This window comes from Globicephala melas, chromosome X, assembly GCF_963455315.2.
Source record: "Globicephala melas chromosome X, mGloMel1.2, whole genome shotgun sequence".
NCBI classification, from domain to species: domain Eukaryota; kingdom Metazoa; phylum Chordata; class Mammalia; order Artiodactyla; family Delphinidae; genus Globicephala; species Globicephala melas.
This window is the reverse complement of record NC_083335.1, coordinates 70,630,104-70,656,820: the sequence shown is the minus strand read 5'-3', so window position 1 is coordinate 70,656,820 and position 26,717 is coordinate 70,630,104. Positions and strand designations below refer to the sequence as shown.

Here is a 26,717-nt window from a genome sequence, read left to right as displayed (position 1 = left end):
GGGAGAGGCCACAACAGTGAGAGGCCCGTGTACGGACAAAAAAAAAAAAAAAAATTAAAAAAATAAAATAAAATGGAAAAAATATATGTTTCTTTGAGCATGGAAAAAAACCTTCCAGGCTCTGCCTGTTCCTTTTCCCTGGTAATTTTCCCCTTGCTCCCACTCAAAAGGCATATAGGGAATAGCAAACCAGGTTTAGATTTGTCATGGAACTTCAATGCATTGAAGGATGGGGGCTGTGGAGATCCTCAGACCATACCCTCTGATTGTATATATGTGGACACTGAAGCCCAGAGAGGGCAAGACTCTCAGTCCAGTCACACAGCGTCTCTGTGGTAGAAGCAGCATAGAAGCCAGAGTTGCAGTGTCCTGTCCCCTGATCCAGGAGCCTTCATGAGAGTGGGACCCAGAAGCTGCTTTCCTGGTGTTTCTTGGGGATCAGTTGATCCAGAGACATCAGATATGCAACCTGGGAGCCTTGCTGTCCCCTCCTGTCTCCTTGTCCTCTGGGACCTAACCTGGCTGCCCATCTGCCTGGGTTGAGCATTCTCCATCCGGGGCTGCTATTGCCTCCTACACTGACATGGGAGTTCCAGGAAGGTAGGGACCCTTGTTGGGCCTATCTACCCTGTTCCCCACGCAAGCCCCTGTCAGTGCCTGGATGTCTATGTTGACTGACAGGTTGATGTGTATGCGTAGGGGAGCCCTGGTGCTGGCTCAGGGTCAGATCAGAACTTTTGTGTGTGTGTGTGTGTGTGTGTGTGTGTAGGGATGTTGAGGAGGGGGAGAGCTGTGCTTGCCGAAGGGCCCACTGAGATGAGACAGGGACTCCAAGGCCAAGGAGAACCCACACCCTTTGCTGAGTGGCCCTGGAGCCACATCACACATCCGTTGCCCTCTCTGATGTCATCCTGGGGCCTCTAAGGGCTATCCTTCAGGGGAAGGAAGCAGGGTGGATGGGTGGCCAGGGGCCAGGCACTGTCTGTCTGAATTGAGATTGCCAAGCCCCAGAGACCCACAATCACAGGGTTGGTCTGGGCCAGGCTGTGGGCAGGACCTGTAAAAGCTACTCTCCGCCCCCATCCTCCCCTTCACCCCAGCAGCCCTCCAACTTTGTGGGCTGCAGCATGAGGTCAGGCTGTGGTGGGCTGGTGGTGGAGCCTGTGGGTGGGGAGGAAGAGTCCCCTCTTTCCTCCTCCTTCATCTCCTCCTCACCCTCCCAGAGTTTGTCTTGGGAGCTGCTTCCTGGGAGGGACATGTGGAAGGGTCCCAGGCAAGGGGGCAGGATCCTGAGCTCTGTTCAGGGTTTCTGGGTGTCTGCTGCAGGGTGAGCTGAGGACAGCACTGGAGGCAGAGGACGGGTCTCCAGCCATCTGGACCAGCTTGGCCTCAGCCCCCTCGCTTTCTCTGCATTTCACCTCAGCCCTACCCCTTCCTTTATTGCACTTTCCTCTGCTCTTTCTCACCTGGCTGCCTGCTAACCCCCAGCCTCAGAGGACCCTCACACCCCACTACCCCTTCCTTTACAGAAGCCCCATGCATGTAGGGTTTCTGGGAGCCCCACCCCTTGGGGACACACAGAGAAGCTCACAGGAGCAGAGAATTATCTGGAAAGAAGGGACCGTAGAAACCCGGACCCAGCCCTGTTTTTCCAGATGAGGAAACTGAGCCTAGACAGGAAGGAGCAAGTTGAGGGCTGAAACTAGATCAGGCAGAGGGAGCTGTTGGGGAGGTTAGAGGGACTTTTGTCTGACCTCAGCTGCTTGTATGTGTGCATGGGGAGGGTGTGAGGCAAGGTGAGGGGTTCGAGCTGGAAGTGGGCTTGCCTTTGCTCATTTCCCTTCAGCACACTGTGACCTTCCTCTGAAGGACAGGAATGGCATGGGGTGTGGGGGCTGGGGGTGGACATCCTGCTCCGGGTGTCCGTGCCCAGTGTGACCCCACCTATTTCGTTTGGCCCAAGGCAGGCCGACTTCCCCAAGGGAATGGGGTGGGGGTGGGGAGAGTACTGTGGGGTGGTGCACCATCTGCTTGCAGCAGAAAACCTCTAGCTCCTTTGAGATAGGCCAGTAAAGCCAGGCAGGGGTCCTATCCTGGGTGTGAAAGGGGCCCATCGCTGGGTCTGTTGTGTGGATGCTGCAGGATGCCATCAAGCTGACACTATATCTGGTGTTTGTTAGGAACAGGGAGACAGGCTCTCGGATGTCTGAGGAAGAGCCCCGGACAGGGACTGAGTAGGCCTGGGTTTTCTGCCTGCAGCTGTCTAGTCCAAATGTCTGGAGGCAGTCATGAGCTGCCCCAACACTCTCCTCTTGACGGCTGCAGAAGGCAGGTGGGAGGGAATGAGTGCCTCTGTGTCCTAGCTCAAGGAGGGAGAGCCCAGAAAGGGCAAAAGTGACCCTTGAAACTCCCCTGGCCTGTGCCTGGCTTGGCCAGTGCTCCAACTCCCCTCACAGCCAGCCCAGGGCTCCCAGCCCAACACAGAGCTCCCTGCTGCAGAATGCTCTGGGGTGTGGGGTGAGCACAGCCATGGCAGACCCCTGGGTTGTGAGCTGGCAGGGGGTCTTTGTGCTCCTCCCAGGACATAGCTCTCTGTCCCCCACCCCCGCTTGGCAGTGCTCAGTGAGGTGTCTGTGTGCCCCTCACCTTTGCAAGCCCCTCCCACCACTACATTTTCCCCTTCCCACATCTGGCCCTACTCCAGCTACCCCCTTAGTGCACACTCCCCTGACATGGCCACAGCTCCTCAGGAATTTTTTTTTTTACCACCTGTCACAATCCCACGTTGTGGCAGCCTGATCAATAGCCCCTTTTCATGAGGCTGGGTGGGGACCCTAAACCACCAGGGAGCGGTCCTTTACCCTCCCAGGCCTGATGGGTGGGCTTTCCATGAGGCCTGCAGGAATATGTGTGCAAGTGTGAGTGCGTGTGTCAGGGCACCCATGGTCTTGTGCTGGGCAGGGCTGGTCTGAGGGCAATTGATTTTCCCCTCGCAGCTCCTACTCCTCTTTTTTTCTTCCCAGCTGAGTTCCCTGGAATTATTTGCTGCTGCACCTTCAGCTGCATGGAAAAGAGTAGTGGAAGAGTCTGTTGGGTTCCTACCTGACGTTACCCTGGGCCATTCTGGAGTGGGGCTATGGGTCTACCTGCAACAGCCTGAGGAACCCCCATCCTGGGCAGGGAGGGGTGTAGGGACTGTTTTAAGTCCTCAGATAGGTGCTTATTGGGATGCAAGTGTCTCAGAGCGAGGCTCAGGGTAAGGGCATATAGAGTTTCGCTCTGCCACTGCCTAGAAGGAAAGAGCTGATTGGCCCTGGCAAAAAGCTTAGCTCTGCAACACCTTCAGTGCCATCCTGTCACCTGTCACCTTTTACAGTACAGCCTCACATCCATTGTCTCAACTTTGCCCACTAGGGATTGTACTCTCCCCTCATTTTACAGATGAAGAAACTGATGGTTGGAGCGGCACAATGACTTTCCCTGGGTGACACAGCCAGAAAGCTGTAGAACTGGGACTAGCACCCAACTCTCCTACTTCCTGATCCAGGGCTCACTCTACCATTTCTCAGTGCCTCTGTCACCATATCTAACACTTAGAAGCACTGTCTAGGTGCCAGCCACTGTTCTAAGTGTCACTTAGTCCAGTGGATCTGCTTAGCAGCAGAATAAGGTCAGGACTATGATTATCGTCCACACTTTACAGATGAGGAGACTGAGGCACAGAAAGTTGGAAAGTAATTTGCCCAAGGTCACACAGCTAGTAAGTAGCAGAGTTGCACTTTGTACCCAGGTTGTCTGGCTCCAGAATCCATTGTACTGCCTTTTGTATGACACAGTTGGGCTGTGGTAGTGGTAGAATGAGGGAAGCGCTGTGCCTCAGGCATAGAAACACACGCATTCACACTGAGGCTTTTTCACCTGCCCTCAGCCTACCCCCATGAAGACTCTACATTTCTCTGCCTGATGGTTGAGCTGACATCCAGGGCAGCAGCAGCACTATAGGACACACAGGAAATAGGGGGGTTTATGGAAAAAGGGATGGCAAAGACCTGGAGGCTCCAGTTATCTCTAGAGTCATTGAAGTTGCAGCCCAGAAAGGAACCTGTGAAAAGGTACCATGTTCTCATCTTCCAGGCACCATTACCGAATATCTGTTCTATGCAAGACTCTGGCTTAGGTTGGGGGTGGGAGGCTTGGGGAACAAGGGCTGCTGGTGGTTGAAGGAGATGAACTATCTTTGTTTTCCTGACAAGGCTGAGCTCTCCTTGCTTTTCTGAAGCTCATGGGATACGGGAAAGATCAAAAAACACCTAGAGAAATAGCCTAAACATTGCTTGGGCCATTTCAGAATGTCACGGTGTGCATGGCAAATATTAGGATTGTAGCTTTCGCTGACTATCGTGTTCACTCATTACCAGATTTTTTTTGTTTTTTTGTCTGTACGTGAGCCTCTCACTGTTGTGGCCTCTCCTGTTGCAGAGCACAGGCTCCGGACGCGCAGGCTCAGAGGCTATGTTTCACGGGCCTAGCCGCTCTGCGGCATGTGGGATCTTCCCGAACCGGGGCACAAACCCATGTCCCTTGCATCGGCAGGCAGACTCTCAACCACTGCGCCACCAGGGAAGCCCCAGATGTTTTTATTGAGTGCCTAGTCTATGCCAGGCACTGTGAAGCTCTTGTTCTCATTATTTATAGCAATTGCTCCTTTTGTAGTTTTTGTACTCTTTGTAGTTTTTGTACTTCCTGCAGTTTTCCCTTTTGCAGTTTTCAGGTTTGATTGCCTTTTTTTTTTTTTTAAAGAATTGGGTATCTCAGAACCCATCATATCTGATTCAGTTAAATGTATATACCAAAAGGTAAATTGGGTTTTTTGCTCATCATTCGTTTGATTGTATTTATTCGTGGTTGTCCCTTGAGTATCTTTTAACATACATTCACCCATTAGCAAACATTATTGAGAAGCTACTGTAGGCACTGTGCTTGGTGTCATGCGGTGGATGGAATCTGCTCTGACATGGTTTCCTGCCCTTAGGGAAGCTCTAGGATCATTGCAGGACCCACACTCTTATATTGTTCTAGCCTTTTCCAGAAGCAAGATAAGTTGGGCTCCAACTCAGAGCCTTAGGGATACTTACAAATATAGCAACCCAGTCTCAGGAAGGTCATCTTGAGTGACCCATCATAAAGGTTTCTTCCCACACATCATAAAAGTTTCGGACTCTGGGTAGGATTTTGTTTCCAGGAGTGAGTTCTGGCATACAGGCCTCATCCACATCCAAGACCCAAGGGGACATGTCTCATCTGGAGCAAAGTGCCAGCTGTGTGCGGTTATGCCATTGAGAGGAAAAGAGGAGTACACACTGGAGGTAGCCTTGCTTCACCGTTTCTCCTCTGATTCTCATCAGGGCTGGCAGGGAAGGAAGGTGGAAGAATTCCAATTTGGCCTAGTGTACTGAAGGCCAGACAAGAGGGGTCACCTGGGGCTAGGTCTGGCTCTACCATTGCCTCGGACGACCTTAAGAAAGTTGTAGTCCTAAGAAACATTAATTTTTGCTCTCCTCAGTGTTGGGTACCCTAGGCAACAAGTTGGATGCAGTCCCTGCTTTCTAGGAATCTCAGCTTCGTTTCTCCCATCTGTTAGGTATGAAATCTCCCATCTGTTAGAACACCGGTGTGCAGGTATTGTTACTGACATGGATTTGCTGGGGAAACTTGAGTGAGTCATCTCTTCTTAGTTTCTGTATTTGTAAATGTGGAGGATGGTGATTGGATGGCATGGGGTCTTGGGTATTTCCATCCCTGGCTAATAGGAGTCCCCAAGTCAACAATGAAATCAAAATGTGAACTTGTGCTGGACCCTTGTGAGGAAAGGCAAGAGAGAAATCAAATCTTAACACTCGGTTTCTTACTGAATTTAAACAGGCTTTCTGGTGGTACTTGCTGTCACAACTCTTGGGAGCCCTCTCCTACTATGATTAATGCAAACGCCCCAAGTTTTCCGTGCATTTCTCTGCAGAGGTAGAGTCTGGACACGGGACAGAGAGTGGGGGAGTTGCAGAATGCTGAGGCCTGAACAAGGTGGGAATGGCAACTTCCTTCTCAAATATCTAATGTTCTCTTGGTTGCCCCAACTAATTGGAGATCTCACCAAAGTTGTGTCTTCTGAACTCCCTGTAAATTATCCTCAGCAAGCCACTGAACCTTCCCGTGCACATGGCGTAAGTATTTAAATCCCCCCCCCCCCGCCACGGTGCCAGTCACTTACAGAGCTCAATAGATATTAGTCTGCGTGCCCGGCCACCCGGTTCCTTCACCCTTAGTTGCTGGCCCTGGGCTTGTGCCTTGTCCCAGCCCCCCCGCATTGGTGTGACCGGAGGAAGTGGCAGCAGCGCGGGGATTGGAAGAACTCGAAGGCAGAGCCCCGCCCACCACAATTTGGGCCGCTTTCTGGGGAGTTCGGTGGGCCGGACTGCGCCCTCATTGGTCGAAGGTCCCGTAGGTGGGCGGGGCGTCCCCGCCACCCGGCTCGCCGCTGCTCCCTCCCCACCTGCGCAGAGAGTGGCCGCGGCTTGACAACAGCTAAGCAGCCGCGGCAGCTGCTCCTCTGGCTGGCACCGTTACCCCCGCCCAACCCCAGGCTCCGCGCGTGCCTCCCGCCCGCTGGCAGCTGCGTCGGGGTCTCGAACCCAAAGCGACGGACGCGGCCTCCAGGTAGGAGTTGGGGCGACGGCCAGGGGATGTCGGGGCCGGCGGGGGGCCGGGGCTCCCTCGCCTCGCCTCTCCTCGCCTCACCTCTCCGGCGCGCTCCGGCCCCCGCTCTTAGCGGTTCGGCTGCGCGGCGTCCACGGGAGACGCGGAGGGAGCGAGCCGAGCCATTTGCGTCCCCAGGATTTGAGGCCGCTGTCGCCGAAATTGGGGGAACCCCGGAGCCCGCCAGCCGCGCTTCTCCCTAGGAAGCCTCGGGAGTGGGGTGGTGGAAGGCGGCTGTCCGCCCATTACCCCCGGGCCTGACTGGAGCCCGGAGCCGTAGCTCAGGGGCTTCGGAGACGGGCTGGAACTGGGCGAGGTGGCGGGGCTTGGGCTTTGCGGTCGGGTCACTCCGCTTTTCCTTTCCTCTCCTCCTTCCTCTGCTTTGAGCGCATTTCCAGGAAGCCCCTGGTTGGGCGGCATGGGCTTTCCCCTCGGCCACTGCCTTCCTTCTGAGAAACGCCCGGACTTTCCTGGTATTGAGGTGGCAGCGGGGATCAAGCGAAAACCTTTGGATAAGTCGCTTCTTCCAGGGCTCAGTTTCCCCATGAAGTCCAAAATGGGTTTAGATTAGAGAACCTCTGAGCAAAGGCCTTTTAGTGGAAGTTTTTGGGATTTCCTAATTAGATAGTCTGAGGTTCTCTCCATTTCTCTTCTCCCAAACTCTTTAAAGTACTGAGTTACGACTCAGGGAACCAGGGCTCAGCCACTAATTCATGTGACCTTAGGCGAGTCATGCTAATTCTGTGGGCCACAGTGTTTTCAACTGCACCTTGGGTGGTGGGCTGGAATTTGGTATCTAAAGGGCCAGTCTCTTCCACCCTGACATCTGGTGACTTATCCAGGCTCCTAAACTGGCAGGTAAAGGGTTGTTTCTGAGATGCTTGGGGCGACAGGAGCTTTGCAGATGGAGAGCCTTGTGGTGATTATGCAGCTAAGCCAGCTGGAAAACTAGTGGTGTTGGGAAGGGCAGGCAGGACAGCAGCCAGACTGGTGGGGAGTTGTGGGGCCAATGCGGAGCCCTGGGCCCCAGAGGTTGGGCTGGAGGGCCCTGGCATGTCTCCATCTCACTCAGAGCACCCACGTCTGCCGACCCCGAAGGAGACGGTGATGAATCACACCCAGGGCTATTTTCAAACCCTGACTCCTACTGTGGACCTGTTCCCGCTCCCACTCTAGGGGTTGATGTCCCCACCCACCGTCTGTCTTACTGCTCTCTGAATTTTCCCTTCACTTTCATCCTCCTGGTGTAGAAGAGAGACAGTTCTTGTCGGGGGAATGAGAGGGCAGGCAGCCCAAGGGCGTAGAGAAGGTGGTGACTGCAGGTGGTTTCTGAGTGGTTGATGGAGTGAACCAAAAGAATGTGATGGGAATGATGGTTTTAGGGGTGGGGGATTCTTTCACCCTAAAGCTACAGCTACCATACTGCTGGACATTCTGGGCTGGTCCTCGTTTCCAGGATTTGGCCTTTGTCCAACTATGTTCTGGATTTGGGATTTGGAATTTCTATTCCCTGGACCTCTGTAGTTAGAAAACACCACATGGATAGAGTCTGGTTTCCCCTATTTGCTTGCCTTTTCTCCCCTCCGTAAGCAGTTCTTGGAGAAGTATGCTAAACCTCTCTGTGCATCTGCAGCTCCTCTCCCTGATCTGGAGAGGAGAGGGAGATGATATCTGGAGGTGTTTAGGGCAAGAAGAGGCCGAAGTTGCACTAAAGGGCTGTGTACCGTGTGTGAGTCCTGGAGGGGGGGCGGGTGGCATGAGTCTTGCGGGGAAGACAGAAGACAACACTTCCTGTGTTTGTACAGAGGAGTGAAGGAAGTGGCACAGAGAAGTCCAAACTTTGACACTCTCTGTCTTCTTGAGGTTTAAAAATTCCATTCTTTTTTTTTTAAACATCTTTATTGGGGTATAATTGCTTTACAATGGTGTGTTAGTTTCTGCTTTATAACAAAGTGAATCAGTTATACATATACATATGTTCCCATATCTCTTCCCTCTTGTGTCTCCCTCCCTCCCACCCTCCCTATCCCACCCCTCCAGGCGGTCACAAAGCACCGGACCGATGTCCCTGTGCCATGCGGCTGCTTCCCACTAGCTATCTACCTTACGTTTGTTAGTGTGTATATGTCCATGACTCTCTCTCGCCCTGTCACAGCTCACCCTTCCCCCTCCCCATATCCTCAAGTCCGTTCTCCAGTAGGTCTGTGTCTTTATTCCTGTCTTACCCCTAGGTTCTTCATGACATTTTTTTCTCTTCTTAAATTCCATATATATGTGTTAGCATACGGTATTTGTCTTTCTCTTTCTGACTTACTTCACTCTGTATGACAGACTCTAGGTCTATCCACCTCATTACAAATAGCTCAATTTCGTTTCTTTTTATGGCTGAGTAATATTCCATTGTATATATGTGCCACATCTTCTTTATCCATTCATCCGAGATGGGCACTTAGGTTGTTTCCATCTCCGGGCTATTGTAAATAGAGCTGCAATGAACATTTTGGTACATGACTCTTTTTGAATTTTGGTTTTCTCAGGGTATATGCCCAGTAGCGGGATTGCTGTAGATTGGAGAGGGAACAGAGGACCCCTGGAGCCGGGTATAGGGATAACAGCAGCAACACAAAAGCAAGAAAGTCCGGAAGGCCTCCCTTAGAGGATCGAGTCTTTAATGGGGCTGCTGTGGCAGCAGTCAGTGCTTTTCTGCCCGGAGACTCCTGGAGCTCCCTGTTCCAGCCTTGGAAAGTTCAGGTTCAACAGATGACAGGTTTAACAAAGGCAGGCTGTGCCTCCACCTTCTTGGGGAAGGTGGGGCATAGGGTCTCTCACTGGAAGAAGGAGTTGCCTCTGGCTTGAATAGGATAAGGAGAACTTTTTTCTTGGACTCCCAGTTTGGGTAAGATGAAGTGTCATGGCCCTGGGCCTTTGGAAGGCTGTTATCAGATAAAGTAAAGATAGGGGATCTGAAAGATGCAAGGGCTCTAGGATGGGATGTGTGAACTCCCCCACCCTGCAACCCTAAACAGAGGAGTTGAGCACAGGGCTGGAAACACAGTTATTGGTGTCAAGTGTTTATTACAGCTTTATTCATCTGTGACCCGGGGCCTTGGTTTATGTGTGTATATTAAGGGGGAGCGGGTCGTAGTAAATTTGAATCAGTGGACAGGAGGCACCAGTCTGGGCCCTTGTCACCAGTCTGAAGTGCTGTGTTTGTGTGTTGAGTCTCCTCTTGCCCAGCCTGCTACCTTGGGAACTTGCATGCCCACTGTTGCTGTCCCTATTTACCCGAGACCTCTCAGGGACTGCAGAACTGGAGGTTAAGTTCCTCAGGAGTCCAGCATGGTGTGGGGCCAAGAACTGGGGACTGGGAGCAGGACTCATGGAGGTTTAAATCCAGGCTCTGCTGCTCCACTCAATCTCTCAGACTCTTAATTTTTCCCCGTTTTTTTCCACTTTACTGGATTAAACAAGAGGATCCATGGCTAAGTGCTTGGTGAACTACCAAGTGCTATATAAATTATTAGTCATTAAGTTCTTGGTACTAGGTCTTGTGGAGGACACAAAGTGTAACCCCCACCTTCAGGGAACCTACCATCTAGTAGATGGGGGTTAGTGGCATGAATGATACATGACACACTAAGTCTTTACCTCAGTGAGGGCTTTAAAAAATTATTATGGAGAATTTCGAACATACATAAAAGTAGAGATGATTAATGTAATAAGGTCCCATGTGCTCGTCACCCACCTTCAACAGCCGTTAGCCCATGGCCAATCCTTCCCTGTATATGCCTTCATCTACTTCATTCTCTTTCTTGTTATTTTGACATGAATCCCAGACACCTTTTGATTTATCTATAAATAGTCATATATATATAATATATATGTATATATTATATATATATGTGATAGGGACTTAAATGATAGACACTGCACCACTATCACACTTTAAAACAGTCCCTTTTAAAGTGTGATAGTGGTGCAGTGAGGTGGATAGACCTAGAGTCTGTCATACAGAGTGAAGTAAGTCAGAAAGAGAGAGACAAATACCGTATGCTAACACATATATATGGAATTTAAGAAAAAAAAATGTCATGAAAAACCTAGGAGTGAAACAGGAATAAAGACACAGACTTACTAGAGAATGGACTTGAGGCTATGGGGAGGGGGAAGGGTAAACGGCGACAAAGCGATAAAGAGGCATGGACATATATACACTACCAAACGTAAGGTAGATAGCTAGTGGGAAGCAGCCGCATAGCACAGGGAGATCAGCTCGGTGCTTTGTGACCGCCTGGAGGGGTGGGATAGGGAGGGTGGGAGGGAGGGAGACGCAAGCGGGAAGAGATATGGGAATGTATGTATATATATAACTGATTCATTTTGTTGTGAAGCTGAAACTGACATACCATTGTAAAGCAATTATACTCCAATAAAGATGTTAAAAAAAATAAAAACAAACAAACAAACAAACAAAAAAACACAAAAAACAAAAAACAAAAGACAAAAAAAACAGTCCCTTAATATCATCAAATATCCTAACAGTGTTCATATTTCCAATTGTTAAGGAGGATATTTTGCCCTGGGAGGCCTGACCAGGGAGAAGTGGCTTTTGACTGAGGGGAAGGGACTGACAGAGGCAGTGACATTTGAGCTGAACCTTGAAAGAGAGGCCCAGGAAAGGTCTGAGCTGGAGGGATTATGGAGCCCTATCCCCTTGTTTTACAGTGCCTGCTGCCATCTCTGAAGCTCTGGCTCTGGGGCTCGGGCTCCCAAGGCTGACTTGTGGAGGCTTCTTGTGGAAAGTACATGCGTGCTTTGGTTCTCTAGTAGTAAATGAGAGTTCTGACTCTCTTGCTGGCCTCCCCAGTTCCAGGGCCACCCAGGATCTTGAGGTCGGCAGGCCTGGGAGAATTCCTGGGAGGCTGCTTGCCTCCTGGCCCCTCCCCTGCCCCTGGCCCCTGAGGCCAGTTCCATTTCAGAGCAAAACAGGATGCATTCAGGATGAGCGTCTTTCCCAGCTTGTCATCTAATCACCATGACCCAGCTTGGAGCTTCCTCTCTCATTCATGATAAAAACCCTCACTGTCTCGCTTTTCCCTCCCACTCCAGTAAGGGTGTGCTGACTTCCTCCATATCCGGGCCAGCCTTCCTCCACCCCTGTGTGGAGCTGAGAGAGAGCTTCCCTCATCCAGGCCTTGCTGCCCCAGAGTCTCCTGCTCTTGGGCTGTCCTTGGGAAAGGAGTGGCTTCTTTCCAACAAGCCTGGGGTCCTGCCACTGCTTGGTTAATGATTGAGCCACATAATAACCACTTTGGAAAGTCACCTCTAGGGATGGCCATTAACTAACTCTTTGTCCACCCCAGGCCTTAAAGGGACCCCATTTCTGAGCCCTTACCTTCCCCCAAGGGGACATTAATGAACATTCAGTCATGGGAACTTCTGGGGCCAATTAAACTTCTGCTCCTCTGTTTTCACTTGAGCAAACAGAAGTAGTCATTCACATTGCTTGAAGGACACATATGCAACTTGGGTGGTATTACAGAGAGGGGCAGGGAGTTGAGTTAATAGGGATTCAGATGGACAGTGGGGTAGGAGTTTTTTGGGGTTTTTTTAGGCATCGGAGTCATAAGGGGGTTGGGGTGTTTCCAGGAGCAGCTGACTCCCTCATCTCAATCTGAAAGTCTAAAAGAGCAAGAAATGCCCACCCAAAGGGTTTGCCATTACTGGGTTTTGGGGTGGAGCTGTGTGTGTGTGTTTTCAGTCCACTGTAGGTCCCTTCACACCAGGTTGGGACATGAGGCCTGAGACCTCCATAGTGGAGGAGGAGACCTTCCTCAGAGAACCTGTATCTTGACAAGCAGTGAGAGTTGGGAAGGGTCAAGCTAGGACCCAGGTCCAATTTAGAAAGCTCTAGACCACAAGAAGCTTTCTGCAGTTTCAGTGAGACGGGAAGGAAACAACATTTAGTGAACCCTGTGGGCCTACGATAGGGTCAGGAAACCTGGCTTCTGGTTGTGTCTCTCTATAGCTACCTCTCCATGAGTGACTTCAGAGAAGACATTTGCTTTCTCTGGACCTAGATCTTTAAAATGCAGGGCCCATGGCATGGACTCAGTGGTCTCCCAGGCTTCCTTTTAGCCATGAGAGTATGCGTTTCCAGTCAAGAGCATTTTCTTATCCACAAGGCAAAGGTGAGCTGGCTTCAAATTCTGCCAGGGCCAATCACTAAATACTCTTAGCCGGCTGGTCAGTTAGGGCTGCCGGGGCCTTGAGCTGCCAGAGCTTGGGTTTTCCTTGAGCATGGGCTTTTGTGCAGTTTGCTCTCTCGCCCCTCCTCATGTTTCCATCTGTCTCAGGTGGCCACCCTCTGACCCATTCAGCCACAAGTTAATGAGTGACCTGCTCCCCCTGGGTAGTACCAGCCCAAGGTGCTCCTGAGATCCCAGGTCTCTGTGGGAATCAGCCGAGGGCCTAGCCAGCTCCAGTCACCTTTATGCTTCTCCCACAATACCCCAGAGGTGGGAAGCAGACAGAGCTTGGGGAAGAAGAACCTTTAGAGGGCAGTGGGTCTGACTCTCTTTCTGAAGCTTGGGTCTTCCCCCTCCAAGTACTTGTGCAGCTCCTGTCACCCATCTTCAATAACTGGGAGTGCAATGTTTCAAGGTGGTTGCTTACATCCCTGTAATCTCCAAAAGTTTTTTCTGATGTTGAGCTGATCTCTGTCTCCCTATGGCTTTTACCCCTGAGTCCCAGCTCTGCCCCCGGGACCACTTAGATCCTATCTGTTCTCTCTGATCTGTAGGTGTCTGAGGACAGAGCCCAAGTTCCCCTGTGTTTTCCCCAGGCCAAACAGCCTCAGCTCCTCCAAGTGACCCTCAGGGGACCAGGGACCAGTCCCCTTCCCAGCCTCATTACTGTCCTTTGCACATGCTACCCTTTGTGGCTCTGGGGCACGAAATGGGGCTCTGGAAGTTCCTCACTCTCCTCTGTTTTTCTGTAGCCTGAACTTTTCCAGAAGACTTCTCCATTACCTTTTCCTGGTTGACTCCAGAATCTCAGGTAGATTCTGAACCCCAGGAGTCCTGGGTCCAAACACCTCATACGGTTCTCTCTGATTTGTTTGTCATTCCGGTCCAGCCAGCTCCCATGACTGTGGTGCCCTGGGAGGGTAGGGCCTTCTTCTCAGTGCTCCCACAGCAGAGGGCAAGCCTGAGGGGAGGAGGTGCTCACTGGGATGGGCCGACTGCATTGTACTGTGTGTGGGGTGCCCGTATAGCCCGCTTTTCTGTGACTTGCTTTTGCCTCTTGAGCTGGTCGGGGGGTGGAGGAAGGGGATATTTTAAGGAGCATCGAAGCTGGAAATGAGTCTGAGCCATGCCCACAGTGGGGCCTAGAAGGGTGAATCAGACGGGGAGAAACACCAACTCAGCCACGCCTCTAGCAGTTGATGACGATGACATTGACACGTCCTCCCACTTCTTTAAAGTTTCCAAGGCACTTTCAGTTCCACGATCCCATTCTGTTCTCAGAGGAGCCCAGTCAGATAGACAGTGTGATCCCCCCAGTGCGATCCTGGCTGATCCCCACCTGAGGCCCAGAGAGAGGAAGGACACAGTCTCCAGGGAGGGAGGATTTGGAACCCAGGTCTCTGACGCTCAGCCCTCCCTGTTTCCCCCAAACCACACTCGGCAGCCAGGGCGGCTGGGGCTGACTTGGCAGCTTCCCCACCACAGAGGAACCTCTGCCCAAGCTGCAACTCTGTTCCCATGGTAGAGGGAGTGACCTCCAGGGGAGGTGCCCGAGGATTTCCTGTCCTTTATCTGGACTGGCCAAAGGCAGGCCTGTCTGAGGTGTGAGATAGGCACTTGCAGCCAGCTTTTCTGCTCCAGGCTGAAGTCAAGTCAGGAGGGACAGGGGCAGCGAGCTTGGGAAGCACCTTGCCCCAAACATCTGGTCTGAGCCGCCCTCACCTGAGTAGGGCCTTCTAAATGGGAACAACAAAGAGGGGCATGTGGGAAAGTGGCCAGAGTGGAGCCGGAGCAAAACACCCCCCGAAGTGTACACACGGAGCCTGGGGCAGGAGAGTGTCATGGTGAAGACTGGGGACTCTGGTATAATGCAGCATTGGGTGACTTTGGGCAAATTACGTAATCTCTGTGAGCCTCCATTTTGTCAGCTATAAAATGGAGATATGTACTTACCTCATGGGTTGCTGAATATGAAATCCAATAATATAAGTAGTACTCTCACTGTTATTGTTTTTTAGTAGTACTTTCTGCCACCTTGTCACTTTACTGTTTCTCACTGACCTGGGGACATGCTGTGCACAAACCTGCCACCTCCTGGGCATAGGTCTGGACTTTTCTGTCACTTCAGATTCCACCTCCTCCCGAAAAGCTCTTCCTGGCCATGCCCGCCTACAGGGTTCCCTTCCTCTGGCCTCCTTAGTGGCATTTATGACACTGCAAGAGGCTGTAGTAATGATGATAACACCAAGAATAATAGTGAACTCTTCTCAATTTTTCACACATTTGAATTTACTTAGCTCCCATGACAATTCAGCAAAGTAGGTACTGCTGTCGTCACCCCCATTTTATGTATGAAGAAACCGAGGCAAGGAGAGGTTAAAAGAAGAACTTCCTCAAGGTCACTCCAGCAGCTCGGGAATGATGGAGCTGGGATCAGGACACAGGCAGTCTGAGTCCACCACCCACACCCTTAGTGACTGTGTCATGCTTCCCCCTTCCCTTTCCCACATGCCTGGCTGGGAGGCACGACCTGAAGCTTGGGTCTCCCTTCTACCCCGACTGCTCCCCGCACCCACCAGCAATCAGTCACTGCTGTTGCAGTGACAGTCCCCAGGCCCTTGCCTGCTCCCAGACCCCCGAGGTGGACAGATGGAGAGCAAAGAAAACACTGAGGGCTGGGTATCCATGCTCTAAAGCAGAGCTTCACTGGGGTGGGGGAGTGTGTGCAGGAGGGATTTGGGGGTTGTTCCGATGTCAGCAGCAGGCCTGCCTCGTTAGCACTTTCCAGCACTGAGGGCACAGAGCAGGCTGCTGGGTGGCATCAGGGGAGAAGAGACATTTTAATGAGCTATCTCCACAACCAGGTTGCATTATTTAGAAGGTTGGGGCAGGCGGGAGGCTGTCTGGATTCACTTTTGTGAGCCCTCCAGCTGGTGTGGCCCATGCTAAAATTGGGTATGTGTGTGGTGGGCTTTTGTCTGGAAACTCTAGTCCTCCCCACAATGTTCCCACCTCAGGGCTCTTGGGTGCTGCAGGCGTCCTTCCCTCAGGCTGTACCAGTTGCCAGCTCCATTGCTTTCGAGCTCATTCTCTGTTACTTGCCTCCAAACAAGCTCCAGGGGGTGCTTCAAAGGACATTCCATCTTAGCCTCTGCCTCCTTGAGAAGGATGGGTGTGGTAGCAGCTCTGGCCAAGTACTCCAGGAGAGTTCAACATTTGTTCAGTTTTCAGACCTTGGTGCCTACCATAGGGCCTGGTGTGGAGTATGTGCTCAAGTAATAGTGGTTGAATAAGTACAAAACCAAGGGGGAGTGGATTTGGAGGGGAGAGCCTGGGGAGGCTGACATGGGAACAGATCAACAGGAGGGCGGTGGGTATTTAGGCAGGCTCCTGGCTCCATCTGTAGTCCAGTAGAAGCCACTTGGCCTTTCCATAGCCTTAGTTTCCCCATTTGTGCGGCAGGCCTGCTTTGGACAAGGCTGTTTGGAGACCAAAGAGATATGGGATGATTAGGTGCTTTCTCCACTACTCTGAACTTACTTCAGGTTAAGGGTTCATACTGCAAAAGCCCTGGTATATGTTTTTTGTGTCTATAGCCTAGGCGATTTCTCCTATTTAATGAGGAGGATTCTAACTTAGTGGCTCTGACTCTGGAGCCAGACTGCCTAGATGTACATCTTGGCCCACCACTTCTTCACTGCTGATCTTGGGCAAATTACCTGATAGCTGTGGGCCTCAGTTTTCTCATTGGTCAAATAGAGATATTGTCAGAGCATTTACCTCACAGGGTTGTTGTGAAGATTCAGTAACATAAATCATCTAAAAAGTACCTAAAGTAATGCCTGGGACATAATGATGACTTGTACCCTTTGGCTGTTATTATTATTATCTCATTTTATACTTGCAAATACCTCATGTTGTCGGTACTATGATCGTAACGCTATTTGACAGATGAGGAGACTGAGGCATAGAGAAGTTGTCTTATACAGTATGATCTGTGTAAGGTCCTTAGCCCAGGGTCTGGCACATAGTAAGTGCTCAGAAAATATTAGTGTCTATTATGAATTATTCTTAATAATTACATTTAGTATTATAAATATTGTTGTCAATAATGATCACAGCCACAGCTGAGAAGTAGCAGAGCCAGGGCTAAAAGCCAAGTCTTCAGATCGTTAGCCTGTTACTCTTCCCACTCACTGTACCCCGGAACCTCTATGCTCTGAGGTCTTAACACAGCCATTAGACCACTGTTTTGGGTTCTCCTTCCCTTCACCCCATCATGGCCTGAGCATGCCTGTCATCACCCCTGCCCCGACCCTCTCCTTTGTGCTCCTTGTCCTGGCCCTCCCTTTGGCTGCTGTGGGGCTCCGCGGCGGGCTTGTGTCTGCTGGCTTCCAGAGGGAGAGCAGGCCCCACCTGAGGAGGCTACTTCCCTCAAGCCCATTTCCTTTCTGTCAGAGACAATTTTCTCTGGATCTCAGGGTGGGGCCAGGCTCCTCCAAGGCATTTCCTGCACGGGAGTTTATATTTGGCCTCAGCAAAAGGAAAGGGAAGTAGGACTAGGAAGTGGGGGTGGGATGTAGATGTGGTGGCCCAGGGTCAAAACAGGCGAGCACCAAGACTTTGCAGGCCAGGAGAAGGAAGCAGGAGATGGCACATAGCCCTTCTCTCAAGTGAGCTTGGATGCCCTCACGGGAGCTTGGCATGGGAGAACTAAGTGCTCCTTGAGGCCAGAATGCCTCCACCCTCAGGCAGAGTTCATTTTTCCTTCTCACATCTCTGGGTCTTGGTTCCTGGCCGTGTGGTTTCTGCCCTGGGGCAAGGTGGGTTGCCAGTCAGCCAGTCTGCTGGGTCGCAGGTGTGTGCTCAGTTCTGTGTCCTCACTATGGGGATACCAGAGGAGGGGGTGCAGTCAGAGGTCTTCACTCTGTTGAGTTGGGAAGCAGGACTTCTTATCTAGGTGTTGCAAGAATATTCAGTAGCCCATACCACACAGCAGTGGGGATACTGAGACCTAAAGGACCCCAGTGCGGTGTAGCTCCAGTTGAATGGGGGAGACAGAGTTATGTGCTGCCAAGAAGGTATGGGAAATGCTCTGGGGGCCACTTAATTTAACGAAACCATTGGGTGGTAGGGGGTTGGTGAGAGGTCAGGGAACGAAGGCTTCATGGGAGGTGGTGTTTGACCTCCATCTTGATGAGTAATAGGAGTTTGCAGCTTCAAGCCAGGCTGGGTCTAGAGTGTGGAGGTGGAAAACAGTCTGACGTCTGCCCTGGGCAGTGGGCAGTGGGGAGCCCATTAGGTTGCAGAGTAGGAGAGTGGCCAGGTCAGAGCTGGGCTCTTGGGAGAAGAAGCTAGCAGGATGACCTGTTGAAAGGAGAGCCTGGAGGCTGGGAACTTACAGGGCTGAAGTAATCCAGGCATGAGAGTCTAGGGCATGGTTGGGCCTGGGAAACCGTGACCATTGGATGGAAAAACTGATAGGAGTTGGTGGCTAAATACACAAGCGGAGAGAGGACGGACCAGGCTGACTGGAGGTTTAAGCCTCGATGTTTGGTGCCTTTGGAGGCAGGAACTCAGGAGAGCTGGATTGGGAGGGAAAGATGGGTTTGTTCTTGGTCCCTACAGAGGGTCCTCTCTTGAGTCTCCCAGAAGAGAACGTGCAGGACAGGCTCCCCTCTCTACCGAACCAGCCACTGCCAATTACACATACTTCTGTTCCGGGTCTAGATTTTGGTGAGTGGCCATAAGAAGATGGGGAAACTGCAACTTAGACAGAGGTACTGGCTTGCCCAAGGTCACCCGACAAGTTCCTAGTGGAGCTAAGGCCAGAATGTAGTTGTCCTGACCTTCAACCAATATTCTTTCCACCCATACCACAGTGGAGAGCGGTTCCATCTGCCCCAGACCGGTTAGGCTGGTATCTCTTGCCTCCAGGCTCCAGACTGGAAGTGATGGAGTAGCACGTGGATTATTAAAACACCTGTCTTTCCTTGTCACCATGACCTTGTCAGAGCACCTGGGACAGGATCCCCTGAGGGCAAGAAAGCTAATGGAGCCGCTGCGGCAGAGCACGTGACAGCTTTGACCTTCGCTTTCACAAGGAAGCCCTGGGCCAAGCAGGAATGTCAGCTGCCTGCTTTGGCTCTGCTACATCAAGTGCTTGCCTAGGAGACCACAGGCTGGGCCAACCTTGGACCCAAATTGTCAAGCAGCCCCAGCAAGCCAGAGGTCTGGGTTAGCCACAGGGCCCTCATGACCCTCCTCTATTTACAGCTGCATACTAGAGCTCAGGCCACAGTTTGTGTTTGTGTGTGGGAACACAGTGGAGGGTTCCTTGTGTCACTTCCGTATTTATTTATAAAAACTCCAAAAACGAGAACTGTCACCTCGCCTTGGCTGACCCTGCAAGGGGTCCACAGTGTGCAAAGACAAGGGACCTCCAGTGAACACTGTATCCATTCTTCACCTCACTCCTCAGGACATCCCTAAGGTGGGCTGGGGATGCCTGGAGGTACTTGAGGCCTCCAGGTAAGGTGGAAGGAAAGTGCCCTCCTGGTCTCGCACTTCAGGTCTGGAGTCAGCCTTTCTTTTATTGTGGGAGGTGTCCTTTGCACGGTAGGATGTTTAGCAGCATCCCTGGCTTCTACTTGGCAGATGCTAGCAGCATCCTCCCCCAGTTGTGATGACCAAAAATGTCTCCTGACATTGCCAAAGGGCTCCTGGGGCCGGGGGGAGGGTAAAATTGTCTCTGGTTGAGAATCCCTGTGGCCCTGTGGCCATGACATGGATATGGAGTGTTAAGGAGGGAGGGCCGCATGTGTGAACCTGCTACTGGCTAGCAAGAAGATTTGATGTCTTCATTTTGTTGCCACCCAGTACCACAGTAGTGTATTCTCCTGGGCCATTTGCCTCGGTGGTGCCCCACTTGTGATGGGGAGGCTCCAAAAGTGCTGCTCACGTGGGCCCAGGGCCTTGGCATCCTGCCATAGCTCCAGATGAGAGACCAAGGATTGCATCCGAACAGGTGCAGCAGGGGCCCCGAGTTCTGACCTAACAAGCCAGAGGCTGGTCAGTGTCCAGCACTGTCAAGCTCAGCCGCTTGACATCGGCAGCCCTTGCTGCGGCTCCCCTCCTGCGAGGGTTGGAATGTGGGATGAGAGCTATTTTGGTCTCAGTCTCCCTTCCTCCCTCTCCCTCCCTCCCCTGGAACAATCTAGTTAAAGTTGTGATTCCAGCTAAGAGCAGCAGGAGCAGGAGAGATGATGGGTGCACCTGACCTCCCAGAGGACAGTGCATGGTAGACCCCCCTGAATGTCCGCTTCAAGGTCAGGAGGGGAAGGCTTGGCAGTCGTGGCATCCATGACAGCTCTTAGTACTGGCCCTTGTGAAGACCCCTCTCCTTCAGTCCCCCAGAGAGAGAGGTGGCATAGCCAGGTGGTCACCTGTTGCAGCACCTATGCCAGGGTCACTACCAAACTCGAGGACCCCTTTGTGCAGATTCAAATGAGACACCACCTTGGGGCTGGGTGGGCACTCTTCTCGTGGCCAAGGCCCCTTAGTGTAACCTTATGGGAGGGTGAAAGGAGCTGGTCATGAGCACTTGGGGCCAACTGAGATATGAGCCCTCTGCTGGAAGGCCAACATCTCCTCCTCAAGCGGGGTCCCTCTCTAAGAGTGGGGGTGGGCAGAGGAACTGAGACTTGTACCAACCAAGAGAAATGATCTGAGAAGCTGTTTGCCAGAACCTGGCATTTCCCAGGTGCAGCAGCAGGACCTGGAGTGGTAGGCGGCCCCTCTGCCTACTTTGGCTACCAGCTTGGCCTCAGAGCCCACCTTCGGAACTTGGGTTGTCACATAGACAGCTGCCTCCCAGGTCTTTCTTTACCCCTCTGAACACTGGCGCTACCTTCTGGGTTCACTGAAGGTGAGAGAGATCACGCTGGAGACACCCATCCTGCAGTGAGGGCCACGGGGGAGACACCTTTCCAAATAGGCAACTAAGTAAGGGAAAGGAAACCAACATATTTGTTGAAAGCTGCCTCATGGAGTAAGTCAGCTTTGAATAAATTACCTTCACAAACACTCACAGATGTGCCCTCTCCTGTCCTACCACATGCGTTCAGATCACTGTTCATTGGGCCCGGAGAAAACGCAGGCCAGTGATGAGAACGGGCCTGAGTATCGCCTCCAGCTAGAATCCTCCTAAAGACCTATGCTGTGGCTTTTTAGCTGGTCGTGTCTGTTTAGGGCAGCGGTTCTTGACCCTGGCTGTGCTTTCGAATCACCTGGAGAGCTCTCAAAAACATAAAAACTAACTCTATCCCTAGAGAGTCTAATTTAATGGGTCATGATTTAATTGGGGCCCAGGCACTGGCATTTTAAAGCTCCCCAGATTATAATGTATAGCCTGCGTCGAGAGGTGACTGCTCCAGCAGTAACAAGGACACTTTGATCTGGGCCCTGGATCTTGCCTGGTCCCTAGGCCTGGGCTGGACTTTGAGTTGGGAGGGAGCAGGCTGAACCGGGCCCTGGGCAGCAGCTGTCTCACAGCCCGCTGAGTGACCAAAAGGTGTAAAGGGCTTGAGTTCCCCAATAGTGGTGTGAAGAGAAGTGGGGGGGATTGGTGAGGGAAGAGAGTGGCTGCTGAGGCCTAAGCGCTGGCAGCTTTGTTGCCGATTGCCTTTTATTCTCCTTCTAGCTCACTTACTTTCTCACTTTACACCTAGGACACAATCGGAACTGAACTTTAAAGACTGTGAATGCAGATTTCAAGTTGTCTTAACAAAACAGCCCTCTCTGATGATAACTTTCATAGAGCTGCTTTCAAAACCAGACAGAAGCCAACCAGATGCACACAGTAACCTCAGAGGTAGGCAGGAAAGTTGTTAGTCCCCATTTTATAGATTTGGAAACCAAAGCTTAGAGAGTAAAGCAACTTGCCTAAGATGACTTAGGCAGCAAGTGGGGGAGTCAGCGTGATTGGACAAAACTTTTTCTCCAACTCAGTTGTCATCTTTGGGCATTATTGTATTTCCTCAGTGGAAAACATTGCTGCCCTTTTCCTGGGTGCATAAACTCTTCCCTCATTCATATAGCATTTCTCAAAAACAGAAGCCCTGCATTTCTCCTCATTCTGTCCATCTTTGCATAGAAAAATGTGCCATGCTAAGAGGATCCCTGGACGTGGCCTGTGGAAGTGTAGGTGTAGATATTGTCATTGACCCCTGAGACAATCCGCTGCTGCTCGGCTATTCCTTCTTTGTCACTCCCTCTGGGAGACCTGTGGGTGTGGCCCTGAGGCCTGATTTGACTCTGGAGCTTTCTAGTATGTTGTCTCCCCCAACCCCTAAGGGGATCAGTTGGGCTCCTCCCCAGGGAGAGAGTCTGGGGTTAAATCTCAGTGGAATCCAGCTTGTGCCAGCTGAGTGCCGTCCCTGACCTGTCCTGGCATATCACCCTAGCCTTGGCCAGCACATGGCCTGCAGAACATAGTGGTTGAAACTGCTGGAATCTGCACATCTGGACACAGAGGCAGGACCGGGGCCACAGACATTCCTCCATCACTCGCCTCAGCCTGCCCAGTGTCACTCTTCCCGCCAGGCACATAAGGCAATCCTCAGTCTGGGCTGCCTGGGCCCCAGCCCCAGGTGGATTGACTCTCCTGGGTGTAGGTGGTCACTCCTGGCCCCGGCCTGGGCAGGCTGGGATGGGCGGGAGGGACAAAGCAAAGCACCTTAGCTCAGCCCTTCATCACCGAGACCTACGTCCTTGACTGCTCCATCTGGGAGGGAGCCTCAGGGCCTCTCAGCCTTCCAGGAGGTGGTGTATTGTCAGGAGCCAATGTCCCTGACATCCTGTTGGGTAATAACCCATTACATTCTCCAGATTCCTGCCAGGGAGGGCTGCTGGGGATTCATTCGGAGCCCTGCTTCTAACTCCTTGGCTCCTTTGTCTTTTGGAGCTATTGTGGCCTCTTTGAAACTTCTGCCTCTTAATCTCACTTCCTTGAGCCATCTGGCTCCAATTCTGACAGAGATACAGATGCAGCCACTCTCCAGACCCAGAAGAGAACACTAGCTGAGTCTCTTTCTCCCATTTTCTCTTTGTCCTTGGGACCCTTCAGTCAGTGTGGGGAAGGAACTCTCTGTTGAATGCTTGGTACAATGTGTGGTATTTCATTTAATGTTCTCAGTAGCTATTAGAAGTGGATTCTATTATTCTCATTTTACAGAGGAGAATACTGAGTCATAGAGAGGTTAAACAACTTGCCCAAAGTCAGAGAGCTAGTGACCGGCTAGTCAGAGAGCTAGTGACTAACCAGGATTGGAACTCAGACTTGTAACTCCACTAGACCAGAAGGGGCAGAAAAAAGTCTGGGGGCCTGGAGTTGGTTCCTTTGAGTCTAAGCCCTTTGTTTATCTGGCATCTGAAGGAAGGTGCCATAATGCAGTGGAAAGAGCGCTGGACGTGGAATTAAAAGATCAGGGTCGTAGTCTCAGTTGTGACACTTAACTCTGTGACTTGGTAAAGTCCCTTGGGCCCTTTCCAGTCCATACAGTAGCTTTTTAAAAAAATACTGATTTGGAGAGTGTCACCACAGATCAATTAAACGGGCCTCCGGAGACGGGGCCCCGGGGGATTGGTATTTTTACAAAGCTTCCTAGCTGACTCTGACGTGCATCGAAGGGTGAAAAGCCCTGAGGTAGGTGATTTATGCCAGCGCTTCTCAAACTTTAATGTGCATGCAGATCATCTGAGGACCTAGTTAAATGTAGGTTCTGATTAAGTAGGTCTGGGATTCTGCCTTTCTACCAAGCTCCCAGGTGATGCCAGTGCTGCTGCTGGTCCAGGGATCATGCTTTGAATAGCAGGGGCTAGAGGCCTCTACATAGGAATGAAAAAACTTGGCGCCCACCTGAGTGAGCTGGTCCCCTTTCCGCCAACCCTGGCCAGGGCCGCTGCCGAGCATTAGGGGAGTGGGCAGCCTGCCCCTCTCCCACGGGACCTGTGACTCAGGCAGGAGGCACAGATGTGTAAGATCAGGACTTCATCACTGCACTCTTCCTCCAGTCAGATTCCTCTCTCCTCCCCCTCCTCCTCCTTGTTCTGCCTCTAGCCACGAGTGACCGAGGGCTGCAGTGGTCTTCAAGGGTGTGTTCTTGACATGCAGACCTGTTCCTGGGGACTGGCTCCTCTGCCTTGGGTGGCCATTCTAGACCTGTGGCCCTTTAGAGTTCACTGTCTCCTTCTGTGTCCGCCTTTCTGGAAACTCGGACCTGGTCCTTCCTTTGGCACCTCTCCTTTGTCCTAATGACAGGAAAGCAGAGCTGGTTGCCTGGAGGGGCTCTGAGGACAGGGATGGGCCTTTTCACGGGGGCGTGGTAGGAGCAGGAGACAGGGAAGTGGCTGTGGCAGCCGGCTCAACTGTCCTAGCAGCAAAACCATGTCCCTCAAATGCTGCCTGGGCTGGTGTGAAGTCCCTTTGGGCTACTTTTACCACATCCCGAGATCATCACTGGCCTAGAGACCTGGATCATTTCCTGGGCTTGCATTGCCCCCCGGCCAGAGGGGCTGAGGTATTGCTAGCTGGGCTCTGCAGGAACAAACACTTTCCAGTACCTCTCAGAGGTCCTGGTGATTCCTAGATTTCTATCGTAGGTTGGAAGGTTGTAGTAACATAAAACACACACATGTGCACACAGATGCAGGTGCAGGTGCGTGCACAGACCGAGGGGCCTGTGGGGGAGTGTGCACAGGTTCGTGGTCCCATGCTGATCTATGTGGATCATGGACATGAGCAAACTTGGCTACAGTTACATGCAGAGACAGATGCTGGGACAGCAGCGACCAACGCACATGCTTTCAGAAATGCACAAGTGTTCATCCCCGCCCCACCCGTTTGCCCCCAAAGCCCTCAGGGGCTCCAGAAGCTTCAGAGCCTTCTCTTCTCCCCATCGAATCCTCACTAGTGTGCGACCCTTGTGGAGCCTGTTATTTCTTCTGACCGACTTCCACCTTCCTGCACTGTTCCCTCCCTTGTCTACCCACCTAGCATCTCTGAAATACCTTTTTGTCCTTTAACTTATGATTCCTGGCTACCAGAATCTCATCTTGGATTTCCTTGTGGGAGAACACTGGGGAGAGAGCTCTTCCTGTCTTGGAGAACGCCCCCCACCCCCAGTCTCCTTGGAGTCTCCTGGTCACAGGCACTAAGGAAGTAGAAGAAATGTTGGGGGCAGGACTCCGTGGGCAGAGAAGCTCTGCTGAGCCAGCAGCCTCTCTGTGCCCCCAACCACAATGCCAGGTCCCATGTTCCCAGCCCCACTGCTTCCTGGTACCACCTGCGTAGGGAACTGGCAGTCCCAGGGTTCTGCTGCAGGTACTCAGCCTACCATGGCCAGGAGGACCTCCTTTGTGGCTTCAGTCCAGCCGCAAGTCTCCACTGAGGCTGGCAGGGGTGCCCCACCCTGTGCCAGGCACTCTCCGAGCAGAGGTAGGAGGCTAACCCAGCCATTGCCCTTCAAGACTCCCATAGGCCAGCACTGTCAGCTTGGCAAGCAGCATTGAGTTGTGCCACAAAGAGGCCAAGCCACAGGAGAGTGCCGGAACAGTCCTGGGAGGCCCCGTGGGGAGGGAGGGCTGGGACTTGGTGAATGGGGGGGGAGGGAGTGCACTGGGGAAGCTGCCATGTTAGAAGGGGTCGGAACCCCGAGCAGGAGTCAGACTGAGCTTGGACTCCGGCCCCTGCACTCTACTTTGTCAAGTGCGAGACTTGTAGACGAGCCCTTCCTTTCTGAGCCTGTTTGGAGATATGTAAAATGGGCATATTAAAATCTGCGCAGCTTATGGTGTGTGTTAAATGAGATTTGCTTATCAGAGTGCTGGGGAATGTTAGGTATGATGATAGGAAAGAGAATAATAGCTGTTGAACATTGCGTATCCCTAGCTGTACTAGGACGGTCTACTTGGGTCATGGAAGGGGGTAGCTCCCCGGGGGTGGTGGGAGGTGAAGACACAGCAGTGGTTTCTTCCCCTGGTAGTATTCCTTGACCCCAGATGTTCCTGGGAGTTGCTGCTGCTGGTGGTCCTGTTCTTGGGCAGGGGTGGGAGAGTGGGAGGGGGATTGGGACAGGTAATGAAGCATAAGAGAGGTGTCCCAGCACATCCTGGGAGTAGGGCTTGGGGAGCAGAGGGGAAATCCTAGCTGTGACATGGAGTGAATGTGCCAGCCTGTTTGTGCTTCTGTTGTCATTTCTAGGTCACCAGAGCTGTAGGTACCTCCCTACTGGAGGTGCAGGGGCGCACACCAGGGCGGCTTGGCGCCAGCACCCCCTAATCTCCTTTCTCTGTCTCTCTCCCCCTCATCTGTTTTAGAAGCTGAGGCCAAAAACGCATGCAGGTGGCTCCGAGCGACAGGATTCCCTCAGTATGCTCAGCTTTTTGAAGGTAAGGCCACTCAGTGGCTCCCCCTCCCCACCCCCAAACTTGCCTTCTCCCTCCATTTTTCAGCTGGAAAATGGGGTCCCTCAGATCTTTTCTTCAACCACACAAAAAGCTGCATACCCTGGCCCTGCTCCCTTAGTCACAACCTCTCTCCTACACCATCCTGTCCTATCTCCTGCATGCTCATCAGCTCTCACAAGCTCTGCAGTCACCCGTGTGTTAAAGTATCTTGTCTCAAGCCAGGCCGCTGCTTTGTACCACCACATCTGCTTT

The 26,717-nt window shown here is 52.0% G+C and overlaps 1 protein-coding gene across 5 annotated transcripts in view; it reads left to right on the top strand.

Moving 5' to 3' along the window:
• STARD8 (StAR related lipid transfer domain containing 8) overlaps positions 1–26,717 on the top strand; it is a 73,525-nt gene that overhangs the window by 32,408 nt on the left and 14,400 nt on the right. For 2 of the 5 annotated variants that reach the window (XM_030847102.2, XM_060291824.1), the window contains one exon: positions 26,376–26,447. In XM_030847102.2, coding sequence (XP_030702962.1) covers positions 26,376–26,447 — 72 coding nt within the window. Of the gene's footprint in view, positions 1–6,568; positions 6,712–21,737; positions 21,871–26,375; positions 26,448–26,717 lie in introns of those variants that run through there. The other 3 variants (XM_030847104.2, XM_060291826.1, XM_060291825.1) reach the window with 3 other exon arrangements.